Source organism: Cavia porcellus, unplaced genomic scaffold, assembly GCF_034190915.1.
Source record: "Cavia porcellus strain 051 isolate PalLab524CR breed Dunkin Hartley unplaced genomic scaffold, mCavPor4.1 scaffold_25, whole genome shotgun sequence".
In the NCBI taxonomy this organism is placed as follows: Eukaryota; Metazoa; Chordata; class Mammalia; order Rodentia; family Caviidae; genus Cavia; species Cavia porcellus.
The window spans coordinates 41265417-41293381 of NW_026947508.1; the positions used below are offsets into that span (position 1 = coordinate 41265417).

General features: G+C 37.5%; 1 protein-coding gene and 1 pseudogene across 3 annotated transcripts in view; one reads left to right on the forward strand and one right to left on the reverse strand.

Annotated features, from left to right (window-relative positions):
• LOC100715178 (cytochrome P450 4X1) overlaps window positions 1–27965 on the forward strand; it is a 63610-nt gene that overhangs the window by 18215 nt on the left and 17430 nt on the right. For 2 of the 3 annotated variants that reach the window (XM_003461477.5, XM_023565139.2), the window contains exons 2-8: window positions 8850–8991; window positions 10699–10743; window positions 16207–16334; window positions 19625–19752; window positions 19846–20000; window positions 20688–20791; window positions 21285–21475. In XM_003461477.5, coding sequence (XP_003461525.2) covers window positions 8850–8991; window positions 10699–10743; window positions 16207–16334; window positions 19625–19752; window positions 19846–20000; window positions 20688–20791; window positions 21285–21475 — 893 coding nt within the window. The remainder of the gene's footprint in view (window positions 1–8849; window positions 8992–10698; window positions 10744–16206; window positions 16335–19624; window positions 19753–19845; window positions 20001–20687; window positions 20792–21284; window positions 21476–27965) is intronic. The other variant, XM_013152649.3, reaches the window with a different exon arrangement.
• LOC100713228 (eukaryotic translation initiation factor 4E-like) lies at window positions 437–1092 on the reverse strand (annotated as a pseudogene).

The window sequence follows — 27965 nt, forward strand, 5'->3', positions numbered from 1 at the left end:
GTAAAAAGAAAGAAAATTGCTAGAAAACCTGAAGCATCATACAACCAGAAAATGTGTTCCTGTATACAATGGAATGTACCAATTTTTTTCTTTTGAAGTGCAGAAAATACCATCCCTTTTTTTAATATTGTGAATGAGTAAAATATATTTGTAATGATAATTCTACTACAGAATGGATCAGGAACACGTTTATGAATTATAGAAATGGTGTATACTGTAATCTTTCATTGGAATAGTGTATACTCTAGCAAAATTTTAAAAACACAGAAGTAACAAGTATAAGACAAAGGCAAACGAAAGTTCTCTTTTGTCTTAGCAACATTTAAATGGAATCAAATTAAAATCCAGTCCACTCTGTTTTTGAAGAGGCTTTGGTGCAGCTCCCAAATTGTAGGTACTTGACAGTCTCCTATGAGAATACTCAGAAGGTGTCATCCTAAACAACAAACCTATTTTTAGTAGTGGATCCATTTTTAGTAACTATGTCAGCACGGAACTGATAATCTCTCTTGGAAGAAGTCCTAACCTTTCCTTGCATATTCTCCCTACATGCTGAACAGCTTCTCTGTTTTCATATTTAGTAATCCATATTGATATCACCTTTCACTCTAACACTAACAACAGCTCCACACACATCAAATGATTCTCCAGTAACACACGGCAGTGTCTCTAGCCAAAATAGATTGAGGTATCTTTCCTCTGCTGTTTTTTCGGTGTAATTAGCTGTTTTCCTTCCTGTTTGTTTTTCTCATCTTTAGCCATGGGCTAAATACCATCCTTTAAAAGTGAGTAGTCATAGCCAGGCATTAAATTACTAGACTATTGGATATGGTTGTATACAGCCCAAAAGCCTTCAACAGTACCAAAGTTAGAGATCAAAGTTTTACTTTCATCATTTTTAAAAAACCAGAGTGCCCATAAGTTTGAAGAGGATTTTTAAAATAATGTTCTGGGTTAGTAACCTCCTGATGAAATTCTGTTCTCTCCTGTGATGCAGGTGGGGGATTAGGAATGGGGGTGGTTTCTGGTTCTATGATTACCATCTTAGAGCTACTTATACATTTGACTTTTTAACTTACCCTTTTCCTCCTCTCTGTCTCTTCATCTCATTTGCAAATTGCCATGTTATGTAAATCTATTTTATTTTGTATCATCTATTGCATGTTTTGTATTATCTATTTTTTTCATTTGTTTTTTTGAGACATGCTGTCCTATGTATTTCCAATTGGTCCTGAACTCACTATGTAGCTCAGGCTGGCCTTGAACTCACATCAATTCTTCTGCCTCAGCCTCCTGAGTGTTGAGATTACAAGTGTGCACCATCACCCTTAGTTGTATTATCTATCTTTGATCTTGGGCTTTAATTTATGTGTATTTTGGGTTTCTCATAAAAGAGATATTTTTAAATTAATTTTATTGATACATCTTTTACATACATAATGATCACATTCATCATAGGAGATTTGTACCTGTATGTGATATATCTCAATTATCTTTCCCATTTCCCTCACTTTCCTTTAATTGGTCTTCCTCTACTTACAAAACTTTGTTTCTATTATTTCCTTCCATTCCTTATATTTTTTAATTCCCTATTCTCTTACTTTTGGCTCCCAGTTGCTAACGAGAGGGGGAGAATGGGATGTTTGACTCTCAGCCCATGCACCAGTAGGCTCATGGGAGACACTGACTGGTTCTCTTCCTGGCTCACTCGCTGCTCACTTGAGCCACAGCTGCTTACAGGAAGTTGGGTGGCATGTTTCTAATTTTAGACAGAAAACTTAGTTTTTCTCCATTTAATACAGTGTTGGAGATTATTTTTTGCAATTATGCTGTTTGAAAGTCAGTATTCATCCTTGGCAACAACTATGTTTTAGAAAGGCCTCTATTAGAATTTTTCAGATTAAAGATTGTTGACATATCAAGCTGTCTAACATTATGAATCTTAAACATTTACCTAGCTTGTGTTTCTTTTGGCAAATCATATTTCAAGAAGTTGATAATACAATATACCCCAAGAGGCCATAGGTGCTGGAAACCATAAGGCAGTACTACAGGAATAGTAGTCTAGGCAACTTCTTGTAACTTCCTTGTACCTTTTGGACCCACTCTGGCTCGATCACATATATGTCATTTCTATTCAACAATGGGCCGTGGCTGTGCAATCCAAACATATGACTTGATGTATCACATAATACCAAGCTCATGGTAGGCAAGTCAGCTTGCATGTTGAGCTGGTATCTGATGATCAAGTGTTCACTATGGCCCAGTAGCAAGCTAAGAGCTTTTTTCAAAGATAGAACAATTGTCTACAGATAATAGCAGAATCTTGCTCCAAAATTCTAAAGTTCTTCCCTACAATTCATCTATAGGGGCCTGTGAGAGAGTCCAAATAGCATCTCAAACTGCCACTTACATTAGTACCATTGGATCTGCTGCATTATATGGCTCCAGTGGCAGAGCAATATGCACAGTAACATGGATCTCTTCAAGGCCCTTTTCTTGTTCTAGTTCCCACTCAAAACTAGCAGCTTTTGAGTCACTTTGTAGGGGGGCTAGAATAAAACACCTACATGAGGAATATGTTGCCTCCAAAATCCAAATAGACCTGATAGATATTGTGCCTGTTGTCTTGGTTGTAGGTTGTGCCACATAAATCAATCTATCTTTTACCTTAGACAGGATACCTTTACATACCCCACACCACTGGACTCCTAGAAATTTCACTGAGATAGAAGGACCTTGAATTTTAGTTGGATTTAGTTTCCATCCCCTGGCTCTCAAATGTCTTACTAGCAGATTCTGAGTGGTTGCTACCTCTTGCTTCTTGCTCAGTCAGCATAACATCATCAATATAATGAACCAGCATGATACCTTGTGGGAGAGAAAGGCAATCAAAACCCTTCCAAACAAAGTTGTAATACAAGGCTGGAGAGTTAATAACAACCCTATTGTAAAACAGTAAAGGTATATTGCTGGCTTTGCCAGCTGAAAGTCAATTGTTTCTGATAGGCCTTATGCATAGGTATGGAGAAGACATTTGCAGAATCAGTAACTGTGTACCAAATACCAGATATGTTAATCTACTCAGGCAAGGAGTAAATAATCACATATGGAGGAGCAGATGAAATTGAGGTCGCCACTTAATTCAGTTTATGGTAATCTACCATCATTCTTCAAGACTCATCCATATTCTAGGCAGGCCAAATGAGAGAACTAAATGAAGATGTAATGGGGACAGTGACATCTGCATCTTTCAAGTCCTTGACAGTGACACTAAACTCTCCAATCCCTCCAAAGATGTGACATTGTTTTTGGTTTAATTTTTTCAACTAAGGTAAAGGCAACTTCAATAACTACCATTTGGTCTTTCCAACATAAGAGCCCTCAGTCTACAGGTTAAGGAACCAATGTGAAGATGCAAAGTGTTTCCATCCAAATTATACATTCTGGAATAAGGGAATTTGATTTGGACCTTTGCTAAAACTCCACTGATCACCTGACTTCCACAGGCCCCTACTTTCACTAAAAGACCACAGTTTTGGATCCTCTGAAATCAGTGTTAGTTTAGAATCATTGCCCAGTAGTCCCCAAATATCATTTCCCTTCACCCCAAAGTACAGTTATTCCAGCAAAAGACCTTAAATCCCTTTTGGGAGAGGATGGGAAAAATATTGACTGTATAAATTTTTGGAAATGTAACAGGATCTTCTCTCAAGGAGAGCAGGCCTACCCTTCATTCAGGGGATTATGGGTCTGCAAACTGGCTCAGATCTGAGAATTGGTTGAGGGACCATGATTTGAAGTAGGTTTCTGTTTATTTGGTCTTAATATTTTGATTATATAAAAGTAGTAAAAATTTTGTAGGCTGCCCATCTATATCACTTTTGGAAACGTCATTGGTAATCTGCCAGTGCCATAGGTCTACATGTGTCAGATCCTTCTGATTATTGTTCTAGCTCCGCTGTCCATTATGGAAAGTCCATGCACCCTGCCATTGGTGATCATGTACTGCCACCTGACCCCTGCTACTATGATTTCTAATCAAACCCATTGCTCTCAAATTTCCTAATAAAGTAGCTGCAGTCCCCTATGTAAAGTCTTCATACAGAGAAGAACAATATAAGGCTCTTAGGAATGGTAGTGCTACCCTCACAAATCTGTTTCTCAAGATGCTAGAAAAGCATGTATTTGCTGAATCATCCTAGTGTGTCAAATTAGGTTTGACATAACAAATCAACTCCAGTGCTCTTTTTTCCCTAAGCTTCTGAATCTCCTTATCTGTTGTAAGCCATGGAATATTGTTATAGATTATAGATTAAAAACTTAACACCAGTAGAATTAAAAAATCACCATGGTACTGAGTGTAGATGTTTCACCTGAAGAAAGTTGCCAGCATAAATGGAGACATGGAGAAGGAGAAGGGAGGTGCATTGAGGCATTGAGGCCTTGTAGGTTCTCCTACATGTTGCTGCTTGACCCATTAGGTTCTCCTGGAGGAGCTCTGGTCCTCACATCCAGCATTACTTCCTGGCTCCAGAGGAAGACATGTGCCGCTTGGTTTACAGGGTGGACTCTTCATGTTGGCTTCCTGGCATGTACTCAACTTTGCTTGCTATCAGAGGAGTTCTGGGCTTTTATATCTCTGAGGATAGCTGTGGTGCTTTTCAGGACAGCCCTGGTTTTTTGTTGTGAGTGTGATTTCTCGGCTCCAACGTAGAACCCTCAACCTACCAGCACAGCTCCTTCACTCTGCTGGCATAGACTTCCTAGCTTCCACTGCTGGCCTTTGGGCCTTTTAGCACAGACCTGTAAAAGAGACTGGTGTGAGACCTTCTTGTGGGCTCTGGACTTCTAGTTGGATTCATGGAAGGCATTGTCATGAGCTCTGGATCTTCATCTGGATTCATGTGGGACATTACTGTGGGATTCAGGCCCTTGGCTAAATGTCCTGTGTCTTTAGTGTTGTGGATAGATTTCTTGAATTTTCTTGTGTTAACTCTGAGTAATCATCATAATGCAATATTATAAACTCCATGTCCTGATTCTAATTGTTCTCTGCACAACCCCTGACTACAACAAAATATCCCTAACTCTTTCAAAGTGGGCCATCTTTTGATCCATATTTCTGTCAGCCAACCAAAAAAAATTGTTAACACCTTTCTTTATTCCATGAGTCACAAAATTAAATTCAAAATCTCTGCTCAATGGACCCATATCAACAAACTGATACAGATATATATTTTTGCCACCACTATCCCACACTCATAAAGTCCATGACCACACTTGCTTATCAGGCCTTTGATTATAAAAGTTGTAAAACTTAAGGAGCTCTTTGGGAGATGGAGGACCTACTCTTGTGTGACACTATGCACCTCACCCTTAGGAGCCATCTGCAATTTGAACCTGGCTGTAGAATTAGAGCCAAAAGTGGGTGATGGGATCAGTCCTGAGGAGTGTCAACGTTACACAGATGGTCAACGCAGGATTAGTTTCCTCAGGTATACTAGAAGAGGTCAACATCACAGTGGGTGGGGATAGGGATGCCTTCATTATGGTGGGTGAGGAAATCTCTTCTGTCAAAATAATCTTATTAGAGCTTAGGAACTCAACATCCTCAGTCTCATCAGGAGCCTCCTAAAAATCTCCATCCTACTTTATGGGATCCCATTCTTTTCTAATCATTGCTCTCACCTTTATGTCAGACTTTCAAGGACTGAGCATTAAACTTATGCTGTATTTCAACCAGCTGAATTATGAGGACCTATGTTTGGGTTTCTATAATCTCAGTCCTACAGCTAAAGGAGGACATTCGAAAATTCTAAATCTTTTATGTGTGTCTGGAACTGGAATTTTGAATCTTTGAGTTCCTTATTTTTCCATGGCTATTTTGAACTCATTGTCTTCTGTCTAGGTTCTCTAGCAATTGTAAGAGCAATCAGTCAACATCATCATATATCCCACTCTGCCAAAAGAGTCAAACATTTCACATATGGAGTCACTAAATTCTTTATATTTCACAAATGGTGAATTAGGATAATCAAATGGGTCTACACTGCTTATCACTTTAAACAGTTCACACCAAGGACTATCAGTATTCACCACTGTATTAGGAGAGACTATGGTGCTTTTAGTTTCATGAAATTAGAGAGCCAACCACAGGAATCCTCCAAAGCCATTAAAGAATTTCACCTGTACAATTCTGTTTCTCCAGAATCACCCTATTTCTAGTATTAAAATCTGTGTCAGTCAGTGCTTACTAGAGAAATAGATTTAATGGAAGATATGCAAATGTACAAGAAATTTACAAGATTGCCTTACAATGGTTGCTTACAGAGCCAGATGTAGAAGATGCACAAGGTCTGTCTGCATGCTGGAAATCCAAAGGATTCAGTCAAAAGCCTGAAACTCACTGTAGTGTCCCATGTATCAGGTCACAGGGTCTGGGATGAAAGGCTAGTCTGTGCTGGAAATCAGATGATGTCCAAGGTAAAGATGAAGACTGGAGCCCTTCCATAGTAAAAGAAGCAAGACTTCCTTCTTGGTTCCCTTTTTATACCATTTAGGCTGCAAGACCATTGGTTGTCACTTATACTCAATAAATTCCAGCAAATCTTCAGCAGATCCCCTTGGCCATATCCAGAGCTATACTGAACAGTTTATTTGGGCAGTCCTTACTCAAAGGGACACAATTAGCTGAGTATCACAGTGACCTTCTCCAACAGCATTCCCTGGGGTGCTCTTCTCAAAGCAAAGCCTTTCACATTTACAGTTGCAAGAGTGCAAAACGTGGAACCTTTCTGGTTCCTCATTTTCCCTCAAAGCATTTTGCCTGTTATCCCATTCCAAAGTATTCACCTTCCTTTTCACTCTAATCTTTTCAGCAACCAAGCTCTCCTGTGATGCATCTATGCAAGTCCCTAGTTTACCAGAGCTCTCTCCTGGACAAACTCAAAAAATTTAAATCATTACTCTGAGCTATTTGCTTTTTTAAAATTTTATTTTAAAGAAATACAAGTATTATGCAAATATCTTAGAGCATATTTATACAAACTAAGATAGCTATAATATTGCTAAGTGATATAATCCATGACATTACTGTTATATATGCAGTCCATTGTTAACTGAGCCATTGCTATGTAGTATATGCCTTGTATATTAGGTGCTAAATAAGTTCGTTCATTCAAAGATCTTTTCACTACATAGAATAGGCCAGGAGTTTGACATTTATTCAACAGATCGATTACTCTCAGTCAGTGTAGGAGATCTAGTTTATATATGTAAATTTTTTTATATTTGTGCATGAATGTGTGTGTATACTTGGATGTAATGCAAGAAAATTCTGTCCATCTAACCATAAATTTCAGGGTTAAATCTGAGCTTGAATCCTTACTACTAGTTTCCAGCTGTACAACCTTGGATAAATTACTTAACCTAGTCTCTAAAGCTCAGTTTTGTCATCTGCAAAATGAGGGGATTGTAATTATATATATATATATATAATACCTGTTTTCAGATATATTTAGATTCCACAGTGGGGCCCAAAGAACTATAAATCAAGTATATTACAAGGTCCACAATAGCTTTCTAGTTTTTAATCTGGTCAGAAGCAACTAAAATATAACAATGCATTCATGTGGCAAAGGGGTATCTATGACAGCTTTTGATCTAAAACCTTCTCTTAGGTTATACTTTCTCTGAAGGCAAAGATCTTGATTTTTCTGTATTTCTCTGTGTCTCTATACATACTTATTTATTGTTTGTAAATAAATATTCACATTATCTTAGATGACAGTGTGCATTTTGTTACTCATTCAATTATGAGAATATAGGCAAAAGCAAAATAGATGATGTCAATTTGAGGGCTACATTTCAAGAGTCAAGGCTTTCAGTGACCTTAAACTATCCAGAGAATACATCATGTGTTCAAGTGACTAGTTGATAGTGCAGGAAGTTGGAAACCAGAGTTCACCACCTCTTCTGAACATCAGAACAGAATCAGAGAGCACATGCCAGCCTTAAGACTCCCTTACAGATGGAACACCCATAATCAAGTTCAATTGCAACTGCACATAGGTAGCCCCAAGCACACACACGAAGCTGCCTCCTACTTAATACAAGAAATACATATAAATTAATCTGGCTTTCATTAACTTTTAACTATTTAAATGAACCTTCAGTAATCTGATAAAAGCAGAAAGTTCTTCACTGATGGTGGTAGTATTTGCACTGTGCGTTTTAAATGTTGGAAGCAGACAATTTGGTATATGAGTTTGCTTCAAGCTTCATGTATTTGTATAAATAAATCTGATACTGTAGGGAGCAGTGATTGGACTTTCTTTGTAGTTGGAGCTGGCAGGTTTTTTAGAACAAAGCAATTATTTACTATGGAGTCATGAAAAGGAATCACTAATGGCTATTAGAAGAAAAGAAAAAAGGAATGGTAAGCTGGGTGGTGGCCCTGTTCTATCTTCTAACAGTTTCTTGTAGAGGAAAGAAATCTGCAGTCTCCAGATCTCACCCCTTTTTTTGGATGAGTAATGCTGACAATTGACACACAGAGTAAGATTCAGCTCACTTCACCCTCCTTTGGGAAAACAGTTCACAGTATATGTCACTTGACAGTAGGTTGGCTGGGATTACAGCATATATTTAGATTGAAAAAATAAATATGTTAATATTGCTTAGGACATTATTCTCCTGTCTTATAAATCCTCAAGTAGGCTTTCCCACTCCCAGAAATGGACCAGATGCTTTTGCTCCTTCACCTTGTAAGATACTGAACCCAACTTGTCTATAAGACAAGTCCAGATTGGCTGGTTCTCTAACTTCTTTTACTTTTGTCACTGCAGCTTCTTCAGGAAGATAAAATGGAGAAGCTTGAGGAGCTTGTTGAAAAATACCCTTGTGCTTTTCCTTGCTGGATTGGACCCTTTCAGGCATTTTTCTTTATCTACGATCCAGACTATGCACAGACATTTCTGAACAGAACAGGTAAGAAAAGAGACAGATCCTGGGAATCTATTCCTCCTAGGAGTGAGAATCACACAGACCATCTGAAGCTAAGATTAGTACTGGACCCTTAAGGGATCTGAGAGTGAGAGAGGAGGCAGATCCTCTTCCCTGGGTGAAGGGCACTCCTATGTCCTACCTAGTTCCTCAGCTATTTCCTGGTTCTAGTGTTGTGGAAAAGCAAAATCAAACCAAATGGAAGACTCTTTGCACCAAGGAACCTAGAAGGCAACTTATGTATTATGCTAGCAGGTTGGTGGGACCAAGTTCAAATCACCAGCCACAAGTCAGCTTTGCATTCAGTTTAAATAGTTTGCAAGCAGGAAGTACAAGTAAGATGACAGGTTATAACATAATGAGTTACACAAATTAAATTAAATCACATATTGTCAGGCAAGCTAATTATAAACATATTTACTTAAAAGGAATTGTTTATCATAATGTAAGAACATCCTAGGGATGAGGGAAGGCGATTTGAGTCAAGCAAGCAAAGTTAAAGGTGTCCTCTACTGGGATACTTTGTCCCAAGCAAAGTCCTTGAAGCTAGGTGGTAACAATATATAATATTCTTTTAACTAAGGAAAACACAAGCTGGACATAGTCAAATTGACCCATCACATTACCAGAAAAAAAGCAGCTGAACTCAGACAGTCAAGGATGACTGAATTTAGCAGTATGCTCATGTGACGTGTAGCAGGAGCATAAGCAGAGGCTATTATTTGATTTTTAACTTACTGTAATATGTCTATAAGTTTGCTATTCTATAACCGTACCTTTACTATTTTTATAATTGTGCCCTTACACCAGGATCCATTGATGCCCAGCTGGCATTATCAGACTGAACAGTGAATTATTTTCCCTCTTGGTTTTATGATTTTATGCCAGTCACTTTCCACCTTATCTTACCTTGAACATAGTTTCTAGGGAAAATCACAAGTAGTTCTGGCTCTTCTGGCTCTATAGGTAACCCTGAATGCTCAAGCATTCTTTCTCCAGCCAAGTCTCTTGACTATGACCTAAAGTGTGTTTTTTCTTTTCTGCATGTTTCTCAACTATATTTCTTTTGGAGTATGAGTTATCTACCTTCCAATGGGATCCTTTTGCAAGATAGACACAATCTTACAGAACAAAACTAAAACGGCCAATTCTTGTTCTGTCAATTTTGTCATATAAAAAGTCTTGATTTCTCATCTTTTTTGTGCTTCATATCCCTCATCCTTAATAAATCCTGAAAACAGGCCTTTCCTGGAAAGTCTGCATGTTTCTAGCACCTACCCTGATTTGTCTCAAGTTCACATGATAAGGACAAGAGCTATACAGCACTTCCATAGTAGGGCCACATGGAATGGCTTTACAGTCAGTTTACCTTCCAAAAAGAATACATTTTGTTCTAACTCCTGGTCTAGAAATATGGTGACCTCAGGCAATTATTTTTCTGCTAGAGGAAATACAAACAAGGAGAAAATCTGGGTGTTGTTGGACAGTTCCCTCCTGAAGCTTGCTATTCTTTGGTATTTAACCAAGTCTTCTGGTACTCCTCAGCCTCCAAAGGCTGCAGGAAATGACTAAGGGCTTCCTTTTGCTTGCTGTTTGTGGTGAGTGCTAGCAAACAGAGAAAACTCCCTGACTTTGACTCGTAATAAGTGCTTCTCTAATACTGTCTTTTGTTTCCTGTGCTGGACTCTGCAGACCCCAAGTCGCAGTACCCATACAAGTTCATGACTCCATGCTTTGGTATGTATGTGCCAATAAGATGTGTGATGTACTCTGATTCTAAGTCCTGTTCCCATACAAAAACATTCAAAAAGGACTCAAGACTTATCCTTCTTTATGCTAGGTGGTAACAATATATTATATATTGTTATATATATATATATATATATATATATATATATATTATACTCTATTATGTATAAATACCATATGTTCTTTATCTAATCATCAGTTAATGGATATATAGGCTGTATCCAAGATTTAGCTATTATATGTTATGTTACTATTCATTATGGGAAAATGGATAAACCTTGAGACCATAATACTAGGTGAAATAAATCAAGCACAAAAGTTTAACTTTGCTCATGTGAGAAACCTAAAATATAAATAAATTTAAAGACAAAACATGCATGGTGGTACATGCCTGTGACCTGAGCACTCAGGAGGCAGAGGCAAGAGGATCTCTAAAAATTCAAGGCCAGCCTGGGATACATAGTAAGTTCAAGGTGAATTTGAACTACCAAGCAAAACCTTGTCTCAATAAATAAATAAATAAATAAATAAATAGTTGGCTAGGAAGATGACATAACAGTAAACAGCAGAGTAAATAGCCTCTCTGAGAGAAACAGCCCAGATGCTGGAATATAGCATTCTGGAGAAGATCAGAAGGAAAGAAATAGAAGGAAGACACTAAAGTGACAGTTGAAGCCCACAGAGAGAATTTACAAAAAGAATGAAAAAAAAAGAAAAACTTAAACAGAAGGCAGTAGCCAGAGGCATTTTCACTGGAGCTGGTCCCACTGTGCAAGTGCCACTGGAATCTGGAGACACATTGTCACCATGAAACTGATGGCTGCCAAACCTTAAGATCTCAGCAGGGAGATGCAGTGGTGGAGGGGTGCAGTGGACCGGAAAACTGCACTGGCTGGCAGTGAGTGTGAGGGACACAGTCCTCCTACAGAAGTGGGTGATTGGTCAGGTGCCATTTTGGAGTCAGGCAGGATAAACCTGGAACCAGAACTGCTGCGGGCTTTATTCAACCACTCCTACTGCAGAGCAGACTTAAAAATTGCTTGGACTAAATCCCACATCTGTGTGTGGTCCAATAGCCAGTGCCGAGGTTTCCCTAACACTATCCCTAGCCAACCCCACCTACCCAACCCACACAAACTTAGTGAAGACTGTGATTTAACCAGCTCAGGAGGGAGGGACCAACCTGCCCCACCCCTGCTTACACTCCAGTAGTTACCAGCAGATTGGAAAACATAGCAAACATCAGAAATCCCTAGACAACACACTTCAGAGTAATTATAACCAATACAGGACATGCTGGGGACTCCACTACCCACTTGTCAGTAAGAAACCGGGAACATGACAAGAGGAAGATGCAAAAGGTAGTCTCTGGTCTTCAACCCAAACAGGCCTGGTCCAGGAGATGTGAACACCAAAGAGTTTGAGAGTCACATAGCTGCAGTTTCTGAAGTAACAACAACTCAGATAAAGAAACAACTTCATGAAACTATAAAAGAACTTAGAAATACTATTGTAACTAAAGGAAAATATAAGAAACATAAAAGAATTGCTAAGCACCTCTAAAGAAGACATAGATGAAAGAACAGAGGATCATAGAAAAAGGAGGGAAACCTTCAATGAGGAATATAAAAAACTTAGAATACATGAAACAGATTCAAAGAGATTATCAGGAAATTAACAACTCCATTGAAAGATGACAAAACTGCTTGAAAGAAACTAGTTTAGACTATCAAACCTTGAACACAGGTTGCAGTGTGTGTTGCAAAAGGAAAGATCTCTTAAAAATAACAAGGAACCAGGAAGTAACAAGACAAAAGCTAGAAGATGACAAGAGGCTCTGTAACTTAAGAATAAAAAATGTGAGTGAAGAAGCAGGGGTAAACACAAATGAATACAAAGGCTATTCATAGAAATAATTAAAGAAAACTTCCCAAGCATAGGAAAAGCAAATGATATTTAGATAAATGAGGCACACAGAACTCCAGTCAGCTATAACCAAAATCAATCTATACCCAGATATATAATAATCAAGATCCCAGAAATTCAACACAAGAACAGAATATTAAAAGTTGTCAGACAAAAGAAGCAGATCACCTATAAAGGCAAACCCATAAGAATCATGACAGACTTTCTGACACAAACCATCAAATCAAGAAGAGTTTAGAACAAAGTATGCCAAGTCCTGAAAGAAAATAACCCCCAACCCAGATTGATGTACCCTGAAAAATTATCCCTTAGAATTAATGGAGAAACAAAATACCTCCATGACAAAGAGGAACTGGGGGAGTTCACTACCACCAAACCAACCCTACAAAAAATACTGGAGGACATTCTAGCGAGAGAGAAAAAAAGACCATGGTTTCAGGAACAGCAGCAGACTGAATGGGGCTGACTGAATGGAGAAGACAGTGAAATGAAGGGGGAAAGTAGACAACCAATGGCAAAAAAATAGCATGGCAGAGATGAGGCAGAGAATGTTGGCCATAATCACTAATGTGGATGACCTTGATACACCAATAAAAAGAAACACAGGCAGAATGGATCAGGAGATAGGGCCCATCAAGATGCTCTATATAAGAAATATAATTAACCTTAAAGAGGGTTTATAGACTGAAAGTCAAAGATGAGAAAACAATGCTCTATGTGACAGAGAACCAGAAAAAGATGGGGGGGGGGGATAGCTTGCCATCAGCTGCAGATTGGTTGGAAAGACATGACATTTTTATACAAAGGATAACTACTCAGCTAGAAGAAAGGAAAACCTTGAGGCTCTTATAGGTCAATGGATACAACTTGAAATAGTGCTCAGAGTAAAAAGGTTCAGAATCACTTAGGTAAATAGCAGATTGCCTCCCTAATTTAAAAACTAAAGGAGTTGGTGGCATACAAAACATACAGTGCACCCTGTTAAAGTGAAAGAGGAGGAACTGTCTAAAGAGGGAAGGCAGTGGCTATTGTTAACCTTGTATCATTATTTGAAACCCATATTGTCTTCATTGCTCTGTTTCATTTGGTTTTATTCCATTCCAGTTTGTCTACTTGTTCTAGATTTAATGGCATGGACAGGTATTCTAAAGATAGCAGGATATACTACGGTAACAATTTATTATTTCCTATTAACTTAATTTAAAGCCCTGTATTGCTTTCACTGTCTTGTCTTGACTGATGTTATTCAAATCTGTTTTTTTATCACTGTCATGTTTTGACTGATTTTATTTGAATCTGTTTTGTTTGATAGTATCAGGTCTGAGGGTACAGGCAACTATTATAAAGACAATAAGATTCACTGTGATACCCATTCTGGTTTGACTATTATCTTCTTTTGAAGCCCTATAATGTCTCCAATGTTTTGTTTTTATTGGTTTTGTTCTGTACTGTTTTGTTCAATTTTACTATGCCTGATAATATGGGCAATTCTTTTAAAGATAACAAGAGGCATTGTGGTAGTCATTGTTGATCACCTTGTATTTTGTTTTTAAGTCATGTACTACATCCATCCTTTTGTTTTGACTGACTCCATTTTGCTTTGTCTCATTTGGTTTTATTCTCTTCAAAATAAATAAATAAATAATTTTTTAAAAATAAGCAATAGGAATCAAGTAGACAGATCTTTTGTAGAATGGGAAGGGAGAAATAAGAGGAACAGAAAATTAATATATGTTAAGTACATTTGCCTTCTGCATGAAATAAACATTGTGTATAGCAAATATGCTTGAATAAGAAATAATTTTAAAATACAAAACTTTAAAATATTTTTAAAAATAGTAAAATGCAGAGACTCAAAACCTGAGCTCCAACATTAAGAATAAGGTAGATCCAACTCAGCCATGTTGGCACATGCCTGTAATTCTAGAACTCAGGAGGCTGAGGCAAGATGATCTTTGAAAGCTTGTGACCAGCCTGCACTACAAGGTGAGTTCAAGGTCTGCCTGAACTGTGTAGCAAAACTCTGTCTCAAAAAGACCAAATAAATAAATAAGGAAGATCTCTAATGAGAGTTAGCTGGTAAGAAGTCAAATAGGAGCTCAAAGGTCAGCTCAGCATTGTCTGGAAGGCTTTCTCATTCGTTTCTCTCCCAGGCTCATTTTAAAGGTAACATATATGCGAAAATCCCTTGTCTTTCTTTGTAATCACAACCTTACCAGCCCCCTCCTGTTTTTATTCTTTCACCTCTTTGTTGAATTTTTTTCTTTCTTTTTGTAGCTTTCTGATTGCCATATGCAAATCAGTGATATTATACTCAGACGTACAGTTTGACAATATTCTTTGAGCAGGGAAATTAAGCTTTTTAGTCATACACTGGTATGTATGTTAAAGCAGGAAAGGATTAAATGAAAGGCTTTAGATTCAGAGCCATTAAATTTCAATCCTGTCTACCACTCCAACAGACTAGTTGAATGTGATTGTACTGGAATGATTTAATCTTCCTGCATCTCAGTTTCTTCTTCTCTGAAAATAAAGTGAAAGTCAGTGTTGTGGATGTTGTGAGGATTAAAGGAAACACATTTTTTTAGCATTTAACGTATTGACTGGCATTGTACCAGATACTAGTTCCAGACCATGTATCATGACCTTGACATTTGATATTATTCAAACTTTAAAGTCCTTTGAAAATTGGATCCTTAATGATCACTCTAAAAATGGAAGACTCTTATTTATTAGTCTTGGTAAATGTTTCGATGTTGTGCCATTCACAGACCAGGGCTGAAGGAGGAGCTGTCTATGTACTGAATGTCTAGTTCCTGGTGAATTTGTGTCCACAGTATATAAGTCATGCATTGGCTTGCAGTGGAAAGGGCATGATAATTTGTCACAATTCTACCAGCTAGAGAGGGACTCAACTTGGAATCTTTTTTTCTTGTATTTTTTATTTTAAAGAATAAAGCTAATCAAAACAATACAATATAAATGATACAGGATTTCAAAACAAGATAATAAGAAATCAACAATGCCTACCATAATGTCTCTTGTCTTCAGAATAGCTGCCCATACCTTCAAGTATAATAAAATCAAACAAAATGGAACAGAACAGAACAAATAAAAATCAAACAATGAATGCAACATAGGATTTCAAAACTAGATAATAGTGAATCCAAAATGGCTACCATCAATTTGGAATCTTACTATGTATTTTCATTTAATCTACACAGCACAATGGAGTAGATATACATGTATTCCATTGTTGAGGAAAATTAAGCTCAGAAAGGTTAAGAAACTTTCTTAATTACTTCACAGGCAATTGCTGGTCCTTTGGGACTTTCAGACTTTGAAATTCTTTTTCACAGTGTCAAATATATTCATTCCAGACACAAGCATTAAAACTCACCACTGTCTGAATCTATGATCACCACTTTGATATTCCATTAATCACCTATTCTTGGTCACTCCATGCTGTCTCATCAACTCTTTTCTAATAAAATGGTATGAGGTTTCATGTCTTTGTCTCTGAAGGAAAAGGACTCCTGAGTCTAGATGGGCCCAAGTGGTTCCAGCATCGTCGCCTACTAACTCCTGGATTACAGTGTGATATACTGAAAACATACGTTGAGGTGATGGCCCATTCTGTGAACACAATGCTGGTAAGTGAAGTGGGGAAGTGGAGCTCTGGTGTACTGATGTTGGGCTTAATTCACTCCAACATGGAACAAATTAAGTGTACATTTAGTGGATAGTGAAAAACAAAAGTTGATTTCTAGGAATAATATATAATTATCTGTTGAACAATAGATGTTTATGTAAGCCTTTGCTATGTTCTTAAGATGATTAAAAGAATAAGAAGTTCCAGTCCACTGCCTTAGGTATTATCTGAAAGTGTATGGCAGTAGACCAGACTCCAAGTGGTGATATTCCAGCAGTAAGTGCTGTGAGTGACAGACATGGAAGCCAAGAGCAGCTATAGTAGCTTCTGACTGCAGAGGAGTCTCAAGTTTCCATGAAATATAATCTAGGCGTAAACGCATAGATAAAATGGACAAAAGAATTGTAGAAAGAGTGACTCTGCATGGCCAAAAGTTTGGATGTTGGGAAGGACTTGTCCAATACCTACAAAGGAGTAGACAAAGAATGAGTGTCTCTCTTAAAGTTGCAGATGTGTTTCTTCTTGTAGGAGGTAAAGATATCAGGAGGTCACCTGCATTTTCTGAAGGGATAGGAGGGTGTTGCAGAAGAACATTCCTGTGGGAAGTCTCTGATTTATAAATGGTTTCAATTTTAAAATTGTATTTCTTGAAAAATCAAACAAAAAAGGTATTAGTACAGTTTCATCATAAACTCTTTTTTAAAGAATCACTGTTAATCAGCTTATTAGCTGGGTTCCAAATCAAGCTCACAAAGTAGACTTAACCAGAAGCCTGCTGTGTTTATGCCAAAAACAAGAGTGTCAGTTCCTGGAGAAGAGACCCAGAGAGCACCAGGCACAGAGTAGAGTCTTCTATCCAATTCTGGTGCTGCTTAGCACTCAGCACAATTTCAAATCTGCCAGTGGCTGTGTCTGAGTTTATCTCCATTTCTAGGTACCACTTCTGTCCTAACTCCTCAGCCCCCATTACCTTTTGTGCCTCATATTTTCTTTCTCCATTGAATGTTTCCAGAATGCCTCTCACTCTGAAGCCTGCCCCTCTCACTTCTTCAAACCTTACCTTTTGTATTGATCAGTGTCTGCTGCATACACTTGTTGAAATATCACACCGAGGGGCTGGGGATTTAGCTCAGTGGCATAAGCACCTGCCTTGGTAGCAGGCGGTCGTGAGTTCGATCCCTGGTACCGATAAAAATGAAAAAAAAGACAAAAAAAAAAAAATATCACACTGAGACCCACTGATATATACAACTGGATTTATGTTAATGAAAAATAATATTTTTTGAAGTGAGGTCTCACTATGTACTTTATGTTGGCCTTGAACTTGCTTATGTAGCCCAGGCTGGCCTCAAACTCACAGCACTCCTCTTGCCTCAGCCTTCCAAGAGTTGGAATTACAGGCGTATGCCACAACAACTGGCCCCAAAATAACTTTTTAAAAAGTACCTAATTCAGATGCAAGCTATCTAACTAAACTGACATTTAGATAAAAGCTTTCCAGATTCTTTATGCCTTTTGTTATATGTCCAAGTCTTTATCTATCTTAGTGCTTAATGAATGTATGTTAAACTGAAAATGCACATTTCAATTGATTTTCAGTTTTATACCAAGAATGCTTATGGTAGCAGATACATTTACGACTGTAAACTTTATAGCTGTTTAGGGAAGTCAGGCAAAGCATTTCTGATGGTGTGAGCGGGTTTCTTTCTATGGCCTAGTTGGGTGGGCACAGGATAGAGTTGGCTAGGAGCCACTTACAGCAACTCCCCTCCCTAGATTCACTTTCTGAACCTAAAATGTTTTTTGAAAATGTTCCAGTTCTATTTTAAGTGTAGTTACAGTGAAGCATAGTGGCAGAGTATAATTGCATCAAAAATAGCAGCAAGAATCAACAAATGGGATCATTAAATTGAAAAGCTTCAGCACAGCAAAGGAAACAACCAACAAAGTAGAGACAACCTACTGAATGAGAAAAATGTTGCCAACTGTTCTTCAAAAGACTAATAATTAGAATATATAAACAACTCAAAAGATTAGACTCTCCCCCTGACAAAGTAAAAGACCCAACCAAACAAGGGCAACAGAAATGAATAGACACTTCACTGAATTAGAAATACAAATGGACAATAAATACATGAAAAAATGTTAAACATCGCTAGACATTACAGAAATGCAAATTAAAACTATTGAGATCCCATTTTACTCCAGAAAGAATGTCCATCATCAAGAAATAAAATAATAACAAATATAAGAGAAGCTACAGGAAAAAGGAACTCTTTCACATGGTTGGTGGTAGTATAAACCTATTGCCACTGTGACAGACATCAGTGTGAAGATTCCTCAAAAGCAAAAACCAGAAGTCCCATTTGATCCAGCTATTCTCCTTCTAGGTATCTACCCAAAAGAATTAAAGACATTGTGTTACAGTGATACATGCATACCCATGTTTATAACAACACAATTCACAATGGCTAAATTTTGGAGGCAGCCCACGTGTCCATTAACAGATAAGAGGATAAAGAGAATGTGGTATTTACACAATATGAAGTATTTCTCTGCCATAAAGAAAAATAGACTTGAGTCATTTGCAGATTGAGACCATAATGTTAAGTGAAATAAATCAGATACCCAAGCTTAAATACCTCATGGGTTTTCATATATGAGAAACCAAACAATATAAAGAGCAAAATAAAAGATAGATAATAGCAAATAGGGAAATAGATCTTTTACAAATGGGAAAGGGACCAAAAAAAAATGGGAAAGCAACCAAGCAACAGAGGGAGAGAAAAGCAGAGGGCAAAAGGATTTTTTAAAAAATGAGATATGTTATGTACATATACCAATACCCCTGGGGTAATGTGATCATTATCTATTGCAAACATATACTAATAAAAAATAAAAATTGAAAAACTAGGCAGAGGATAATGGTGGGGTATCCAGCAGGTTGGGTATTTGAGGTGGAGAAAGCCCTGAGGAAACCCCTTATAACTATTGGACTTGTACTGAGACGAGTAGCTTTCTGGAACTCTGGTTTATTTGGAAGCTGAGTTAGGATAATAATCGAAAGGCCACTGGCCAGATGTGCAGTTTGCTCCGTGCTCTTCCTCACTCAGCTGAGTGCATGTTTCTCTGCCTTGTGCCCAAAGTGAGCACACAGCTCACTCACTGATCTGGAATTCCTGTAGGATCAGGTTGTGTCCCTTGGATGCTAAGGAAAGTGACAGGAAGGAACACACACTGAAGGGCAGTTTTATAATGATGATGATGTTGATTATGACCCCCCTCTTCCAGGCTAAGTGGGAGAAGATCTGTGGCACTCAGGACACAGCTGTGGAGGTTTACGAGGACATCAGCATGATGGCCCTGGACATCATCATGCAATGTGCATTTAGTCAAGAGACCAACTGCCAGATAAATGGGTCAGTAACAAGAAACTAAATATACATATATATATATATATTTTTTTTAACAATACTTCATTGTTAACACATTGTCCCAACTTGTCTTTCTAGTACCTATGATCCTTATTTGAAAGCAACAACTGAACTCAGCAAAATTATATTTTATCGCTTATACAACTTCTGGAATCACCATGACTTAATTTTTAAATTCAGCCCTAAGGGCCAGCGCTTCCAGGAGTTGAGCAAAGTGCTACATCAATACACAGGTATTTCTCAGGTTTGGGGTGCCCAAGTCCGTACCTGTGATGACTGCATTATATCTATGTAGAGGCATAGTCTCACTGTGAGCACAGAAGTATTCTTGTTCTTAATGAAGATTTTGTTAATGCTCAAGTGAAATACAACTTGAATCCTTGTCGGATAGTTTTATTGAAATTAGCCATTGGATATTTATTGAAATTGATTATTCTGTTCCAAATTCTTCAGGCATAGGATAGATTCTATTACATAAATTTAAATTTTCCCTAAATTCAGGAAGATTTCATGGATTATGGTTTTATTAATTCCATTCCATATGTTTCATCTCAGACACTTCACTTATACATTTTTGGGGCTATATTCCCTTTTGTTGATAACTTCCATAAAGAAGACTTCAGGCTGAAGAAGAAAAAATGATCTCTTGCATATACATTTGAAATCATCTTCATTATATCACATACTAATATAAGTTATGGTTTTTGGTCTGTTGCATTTGACTTTGGAATTTTGATCAAAAGTTGCCCATTTAATGGAAAGATATATCATTCTTTGAAAACTGAATCTATTTAGATGTAATATATCCACTCTGGCCTCTGAAAGGAATAAAGTTTGAGCCTCTATATAACTCTGGACTGGCTTCATAATTTATTTGACTATATTATCACTTGCTAATATGAAGGTATTATTCTACCCAGAAAAGGTAATCCAGGACAAAAAGAAATCTCTCAAGTCTGAAACAAAACAAGGTACCACTCAGAAGAAATACCAGGATATTCTGGATATTATCCTTAGTGCCCAGGCAAGTCTTCCAAATATATGAGCTTGTACGAACAGCCAATTATGAAGGTGGAGGGGAGACAAAAGCAAAACTGATCAACTAATCCAACAGTACAGTGCTTTGAGTTGAGAGGTTGACTCTACAGTTTGTGGTAAATCAAATTCTTCAATTCTGCTGAATTATTTACTTGGCAGGATTTGAAATCATCATGTAGGTATGTGTTTAGGAAATCACATAAAACCAAATCACATGAGAATGAGGAGGTGGAGGAGGTGTTGAAAAATCTGGACAAAACAGAATTTGAAGGAAATGTCTGGGACCTGATGCCTGCTTCTTATCTAACATTATTAGTTCTTCTATATGCTCTAGGCAAAGTCTGACTAGTTTCATATATTTGTTGAACTGAATTAAAATTGAAACCCTTATGGAAACTCCAGTTGTCTCCCCTCTAGCCATTATTTTCACTGGTCTCCAAAGTGGTATTTCATGAGCTTACCATTATTGGACTTTCTAGGCTGAAAGTGAAGACAGCTTTCCTGATGCTGACCTGCAGGCTGAGGTGAGCACGTTCATGTTGGCAGGGCATGATGCCTCTGCAGCGAGCCTCTCTTGGCTTCTCTACTGCCTAGCTCTGCACCCTGAGCATCAGGAGCGATGTCGGGAGGAGATCAGGAGCACCCTAGGGGAGGGGTCCTCCATCCACTGGTAAGATCTACAACCTTAAACATTTCATCTTAGTTGTCCTCCTGGGATTTTGCTTTTATTTTTGCTCCCTGTATCTTAGCTATCACACTCCCTGAAGGCCGATGTGTGTGGAAGCAGATGAGGAAGTTGTTTTTCTGCTTTCTTCAAGAAGACCCCAAATTAGTCCCTTGCATTATGCAACTAAGTTCACTGATTCAGAAATTACCTGACAGTGTTTTTCTGTACAGTAATGTGCAAAATGTCTGGCGTCATTCCTTCACCCAAACTATGGCACACTGAAAACAAGAGCTTGACCTGAGGCTTATAGGTAGAGCTCGAATGACATGGCCAAGGGGAGCTTCTCTTCTGAGAGAACAGAGTAAGCAACAGCATCCTTTAAAGCCCCCAGTGGATTCCCTCTCCCATTCTCACTACTTTGATTACTTGGTCTTTGAACCTGGGACGTGGTATTAAACGTTACATACTGCAGTTGAGTTTAACAAATGTGAATGGAAGACATTTAATTACTGAGATACTAAAAAATGACTAAGGTTTGATCTGAGTCCTAATCCCAGTGAACTCATACCTGAAGCAGGACACAGACTTCCACACAGCAAATTGAAATACAATGTGCTAAATGCAATGATAGAGCTATGTGCTGACCACACCAGGGAAATTCAGGAAACAGCCACACATCCTGGCATGGAGGTTTAAAGGAGACTTTGTAGGAGATCTAACACTTAATCTGCCTCTTATAGGAAAAGTAAGAACTAGCTAGGTAGAAAACTTCAACTTTATATATTAAGCATATTTTGCTGTTAAGTCCAGATTATGGATTTGCCACTCAGACATACTATTTGCGAAGAAAAAGCATGTCCACGAAGTAAGTTCATGTTAGGTGATCAAAAGGACAGAAAGGTAAAAATGATAAGGACCACTGAGCTACATGACTGAGGAGAAACTCATGATATTTAGTATGCAAAAGTTAAAACCCTTTTTGGAAACAAAACTTGAAAGTATAAAGTTATGAGACATCTCCTTTTATAAGGAAATAATGGCCATTTTCTACCATAAATTAAAAGTTTATTCTGCCTAGCATAAAACACCATGTTGAGTGATCATTTTTAACAAGTAAAAAGTGTATGAGTACCAATATGTATATATGTATGTATATATGCATATGGTGTGCAACATGATGTTTCTATATATATTTATAATTTGTGGAACATTCAAATCAACCAGGAACACACCCAGTAACTTACATACTTGATTCTTTGTGGTGAGGACAATTAAAATCTACAATCTAAATCTACCTCATTCTTATAGTTCCTCCCTTCCTCAAGAGAAATTTCTTTGGTATTAAAAAAATGTCAATTTTGCAATATTCAAGTATACAAATTGTTGTTAACTATAATTGCATGTTGCAAAGTAGATATCCTAAATTTTATTTCTCCCGTCTAACTGAAATTTTGTAGTCTTTAACTAACATTTTCCCAGTCCCATACCCTCATGATATGTGTCATTACCTGTTCCTGTGAATTCAACTTCTTTCTTAGATATGATTGAGATCATGATAGAATTTGTCTCTTTTTAGCTGGTTTATTTCAACTAGCATAACGTCCTATAGATTTGTCTCTTTTTTGCAAATTACAGGATTCCTATTCTAAAGCCAAATAGTACTCTACTGTGTATATATACCAAATATTGTATCTATTTATCTGATGATAGACACTTAGATTGAATGCATATCTTCACTATGATACTGCAATGATGATAAGAATGCAGATGTCTTCTTAACATATTGTCTTATTTTCCTTTGGATCTATATGTAGAAGTAAAATTACTAGATCACATGGTAGTTTTATTTGTGCTTTTTTAAAAAAATTCTATCTTGTATTTCCTATGAGTTTAGTAATTTGCATTGCCCATCAATGGTATACAAGTGTTCTATTTTCAACAATATCTTTCTTTTGTATTTTTTTGTTATTTTTCCTTTTTTAAAAAAGCTATTCTAACAAGTGAGAAGTGATAGCTCATTGTGGTTTTAATTGCATTTCTCTGACAGTTAGTGAGACTGAGCATTTTTTCATATGCCTGCTGGTCATTTGTATGTCTATTCAGGTCTTTGCCTATTTTTAATCGGCTTATTTTTGTTTAATCACTATGGAGTTGTGAGTTCCTTACATATTTTGGATATTAACCCTTTATGGCTTGCCAATATTTTCTTCTATTTTGTGTGTTTCTGTTCACTGCTAACTGTTTCCTTTGTTGTGCATAATTTTTTTAGTTGATACAGTCCCATTTGTCTATTTTGGCTTTGTTGCCTGTACTTCAGAGATTGCATCCAAAAAAATTTTTGCCAAGACCCATGACAAAAACTTTTCCCCTTTGTTTGCTTTAGGTTTACTGTTTTAGATGTTATATTTAAGTCTTTAATCTATTTTAGCTAATTCTTTTGGATATGGGGTGAGATATAAGTCAAATTTTGTTCTTCTGCATGTGCACATCAAGTTGTCTCAACACCACTTATTAAAGATGTCCTCTCCCAGTGTGTGTTCCTGACATCTTTGTTGAAAATAAGTTGTCCATGATTCACTCTTCCAGTGAGCCAGCAATAGCCACGTGGTACCCATTAGGAGAAAGCAACAAGTCAATTCACCCTTCCTGTGAGCTGGCAGTAGCCATGCAGACACAGGAGGAGAAATAAAAAGCCAATTCACCCTTCCCGTGAGTCAGTAGCAGCTATGTGGGGTCCAGGAAGAGAAACAAGAAGTAAATTTACTCTTCCTGTGAGCAAGTGGCAGCCATGCTGGCCCAGTAGGAGAAATAAGAAGCCAATTCACCATGCCCATGATTTGGCAGTAGTCATGTGGGGCTTGGGAGGAAAATAAGAACCCGATTTGCCCATCCCATGAACCATCAGCAGCCATATAGAGCCAGGAAGAGAAACAAAAAGCCAGTTCACCCTTCTCATGAGCCAGCTGAAGCCATGCAGGCCTGGGAGGTGAAACAAGAAGCCAATTTGCCCTTCCCCTGAGCCAACAGCAGCCACACAGGGCAGGAAGAGGAACAAATAGCCAATCCATCCTTCCCATGAGTCAGCAGTGGCTTTACAGGGTCAAGAAGAGAAACAAGAAGTAAATTCACCTTTCACATGAGCCAGCTGAAGCCATGCAGGCCTGGGAGGCAAAACAAGAAATCAATTTGCCTTTCCCATGAGCCAGCAGCAGCCATGCAGGTCCTAGGAAAAAAAACAAGAAGGCAATTTGCCCTTTCTGTGTGCCAGCAGCAGCCAAGCAGGACCAAGAGGAGTAGCAACAAGCCAATTCATCCTTCTTGTGAGCTGATGGCAGCCATGGAGACCCAGGAGGAAAAACAAGAAACCAATTCACCCTTCCCATGAGCCAGTTGAAGCCATGTGGGCCCAGGAGGTGAAACAAGAAACCAATTTGCCCTTCCCATGAGCCAGCAGCAGCCATGCAGGACCAGGAAGAGAAACAAGAAGCCAATTCACCTTTCCTTTGAGCTAGCCAGCTCACAGACTGGGAGACAAGAACCTCATCCCACCCACGTAAGCAGCTGGTTGATTCAGAGGATCAAAGGCTATTGATAGCAACTGAGATACAAAAAAAACTTAATGCTTTTTTTGTTTGGTTGACTTTGTAGGCATGAAGCCAATAGTCTGAGCATCTATCAAGAGGATAACACTATGCAATATAGCAACCATGGGGATTTCCTTCTGCTTTGTTTTTGGATTCCAATATTGTTCTCTTTTTTTAAACTTTCTTTATTTTAAAGAGATGAAGACAAAAGAGGACATAACAAAGCAGATCAGACCAGAACAACATAAGCAACACAGTATTTCACCACAAGATAATCTGTAATTAGCAGTTAACTACCATAATGTCTCTTATCTTTGAAATAGTTGAGCATAACTTCATATGCAGTAATATCAAAAAATAACACAATAGTATAAAATCATTCAAGAAAATGAAAGTATTGCAGGGCATTCAGAACCAAATAAAAGAGAACGAACAATGGCTACTATATTATCTCATTTTCCATAGAAAATTTGTTTATACTATCACACATAATAAAATACAATAAGATACAATATGATAGAACCAATGGAAACAGGACAAAAGCATGGTAGGACTTCAGAGTAAGATGATATTAAATCAGCACTGGCTACTGTAATGTCTTGTTTTCTTCAAAATAGCTGTTCATATTATCACAGATAATAAAATCAAACAAACCAGAATAAAACCATTCCAACTAATGAATGCAAACATTGTAAGGCTTCAAAGCAATGTAATGGGGAATCATGATTACCATAAACTCTTATGTACTCTTACCATTTCTTACACTAGGGACTCTACAGTATTTATACATGTGATTTTGATTTATTTCACTTATGAGTATGGTCTCAAGTTGTGTCCATTTATTGATAAGTATCTCAATGCGATCCTTCTTTATAGCTGAGTAGTACTCCATTGTATAAAAATACCACATCTTTTTATCCATTCCTCAGTTGATGGACACTTAGGTTGTTTCCAAGATCTGGCAATTACAAATTGTGCTACTATAAACATGAGTTCATATATATCACTGTGGTATGATGTTTTCAGTTTTTCTGGGAATATGCCTAGAAGTGGAATAGCTGGGTCAAATGGGACTTCCAATCCCAGCTTTTTTAGGAGTCTCCAGACTGACCTCCACAGTGGGTGCACCAGTCTACACTCCCACCAACAGTGCAGGCGAGTTCCTTTTTCCCCACAGCCACTCCAGCATTTGTTGGTGGTAGTTTTCTTGATCCTGGCCATACTTTCTGGAGTGAGATTAAATCTCAGTGTTGTTTTAATTTCATTTCTCTAATGAACAATGATGGTGAACATTTTTCATGTATTTATTTGCCATTTGTTTTTCTTCATCTGAGAACTGTGTATTCATCTCAGATGCCCATTTTTGGATTGGGTCTTTGAATTTTGGGGGTCTGATTTTTAAAAATTCTTTATATGTTTTAGACAAAAGCCCTTTGTCTGAAGGACAGTTCACCAAGATTTTTTTCCCCCTTTGTGGGTTTTCTTTTCACTATGCTGGAGATTTCTTTTGACATGCAGAAATTTATAATAAGACATGATCATAGTTATTGATTCTGGGAAGTATTTCCCATGCAGTTTGATTCCTGTTTATGAATTCTCTACCTACCCCTATATCTTTCTAAGTATTCCTAAGTATTTTTTTGGACTCTAGTGTGAAGGGTGTAGTTTCTCTTATTTCTCTCTCAGTGATTTTGTTGTTAGTGTATAGGAATGTTATTGATTTTGAGTATTGATTTTGCATCCAGCTACATTGCTGAATTTATTTATTATATTTAGGAGTCTTTCAATGGAGTTTTGGGATTTCTATGTAGAGCATCATGTCATCTGCAAATAATGGTAATTTAACTTCCTGTTTTCCTATCTTTATCCCTTTTATTTCTATCTCTTCTCTAATTGCTCTGGTTAGTATATCCAGTACTATGTTGAATAGGAGCGGTGATAAGGGACATGCTAGTCTTGTGCCTGATTATAAGGTAAAGGTCTTTAGTTTTGGCCATTTAATATGATGCAGGCTGTTGGTTTGTCATAGATGGCCTTTATAATATTGAGGTAAAGACCATATCTTCCAATTTTCTGTAAGGTTTTTATCATGAATGAATGTTGGACTTATCAAAAGCTTTTTCTGCATCTATAGAAATGATCACGTGATTCTCACTTTGACTTTATTGATATGGTGGATTACATTTATTGATTTATGTATGTTGGAATCATCCCTGCATGTCTGAGATGAATCCCACTTGGTCATGGTGTATAGTCTTCTTGACGACTTGCTGCATCCTGTTTGACAATATTTTATTGAGGATTTTTACATCTATGTTAATTAGTGAAATTGGCCTGTATTTCTCTTTTTTAGTTGGGTCTTTCTCAGGTTTTGATACTAGGGTAATATTTGTTTGCAGGAATGACTTAGGAAGAATTGTTTCCCTTTCAATTTCATTGAAGAGTTTGAGGAGTGTCGACATTAAGTCTTCTTTGTATTTCTTGTATAATTCCACAGTGAATCTATCTAGGCCTGGACGTTTCTTTATAGGTAAGAACTTAATTACATTTTCAATTTCATTAATAGAAATTGGGTTATTCAGTAGTTTTACGTCTTCTTGACCCAGCTTTGGTACTTCATATGATTCTAGGAATCTGTCCATTTTTTCTGTGTTATTGAACCTATGAGAGTTGAGGTTTTTGAAATAGGTGTTGATGATCATCTGTATTTCCACAGAGTCTGTAGTGATTTCACCTTTTTCACTCCTTATTGCATGAATTTGAGCTTTTTCTTTCCTTTTTTTAATAAGGTTGGCTAGGGGCTTATCTATCTTATGTATTCTTTCAAACAACCAACTCTTTGATTCATTGATTCTTTGGATTGTTTCCTTAGTTTCTATGCCTTAATTTCTGCTCTGATTTTTATAATT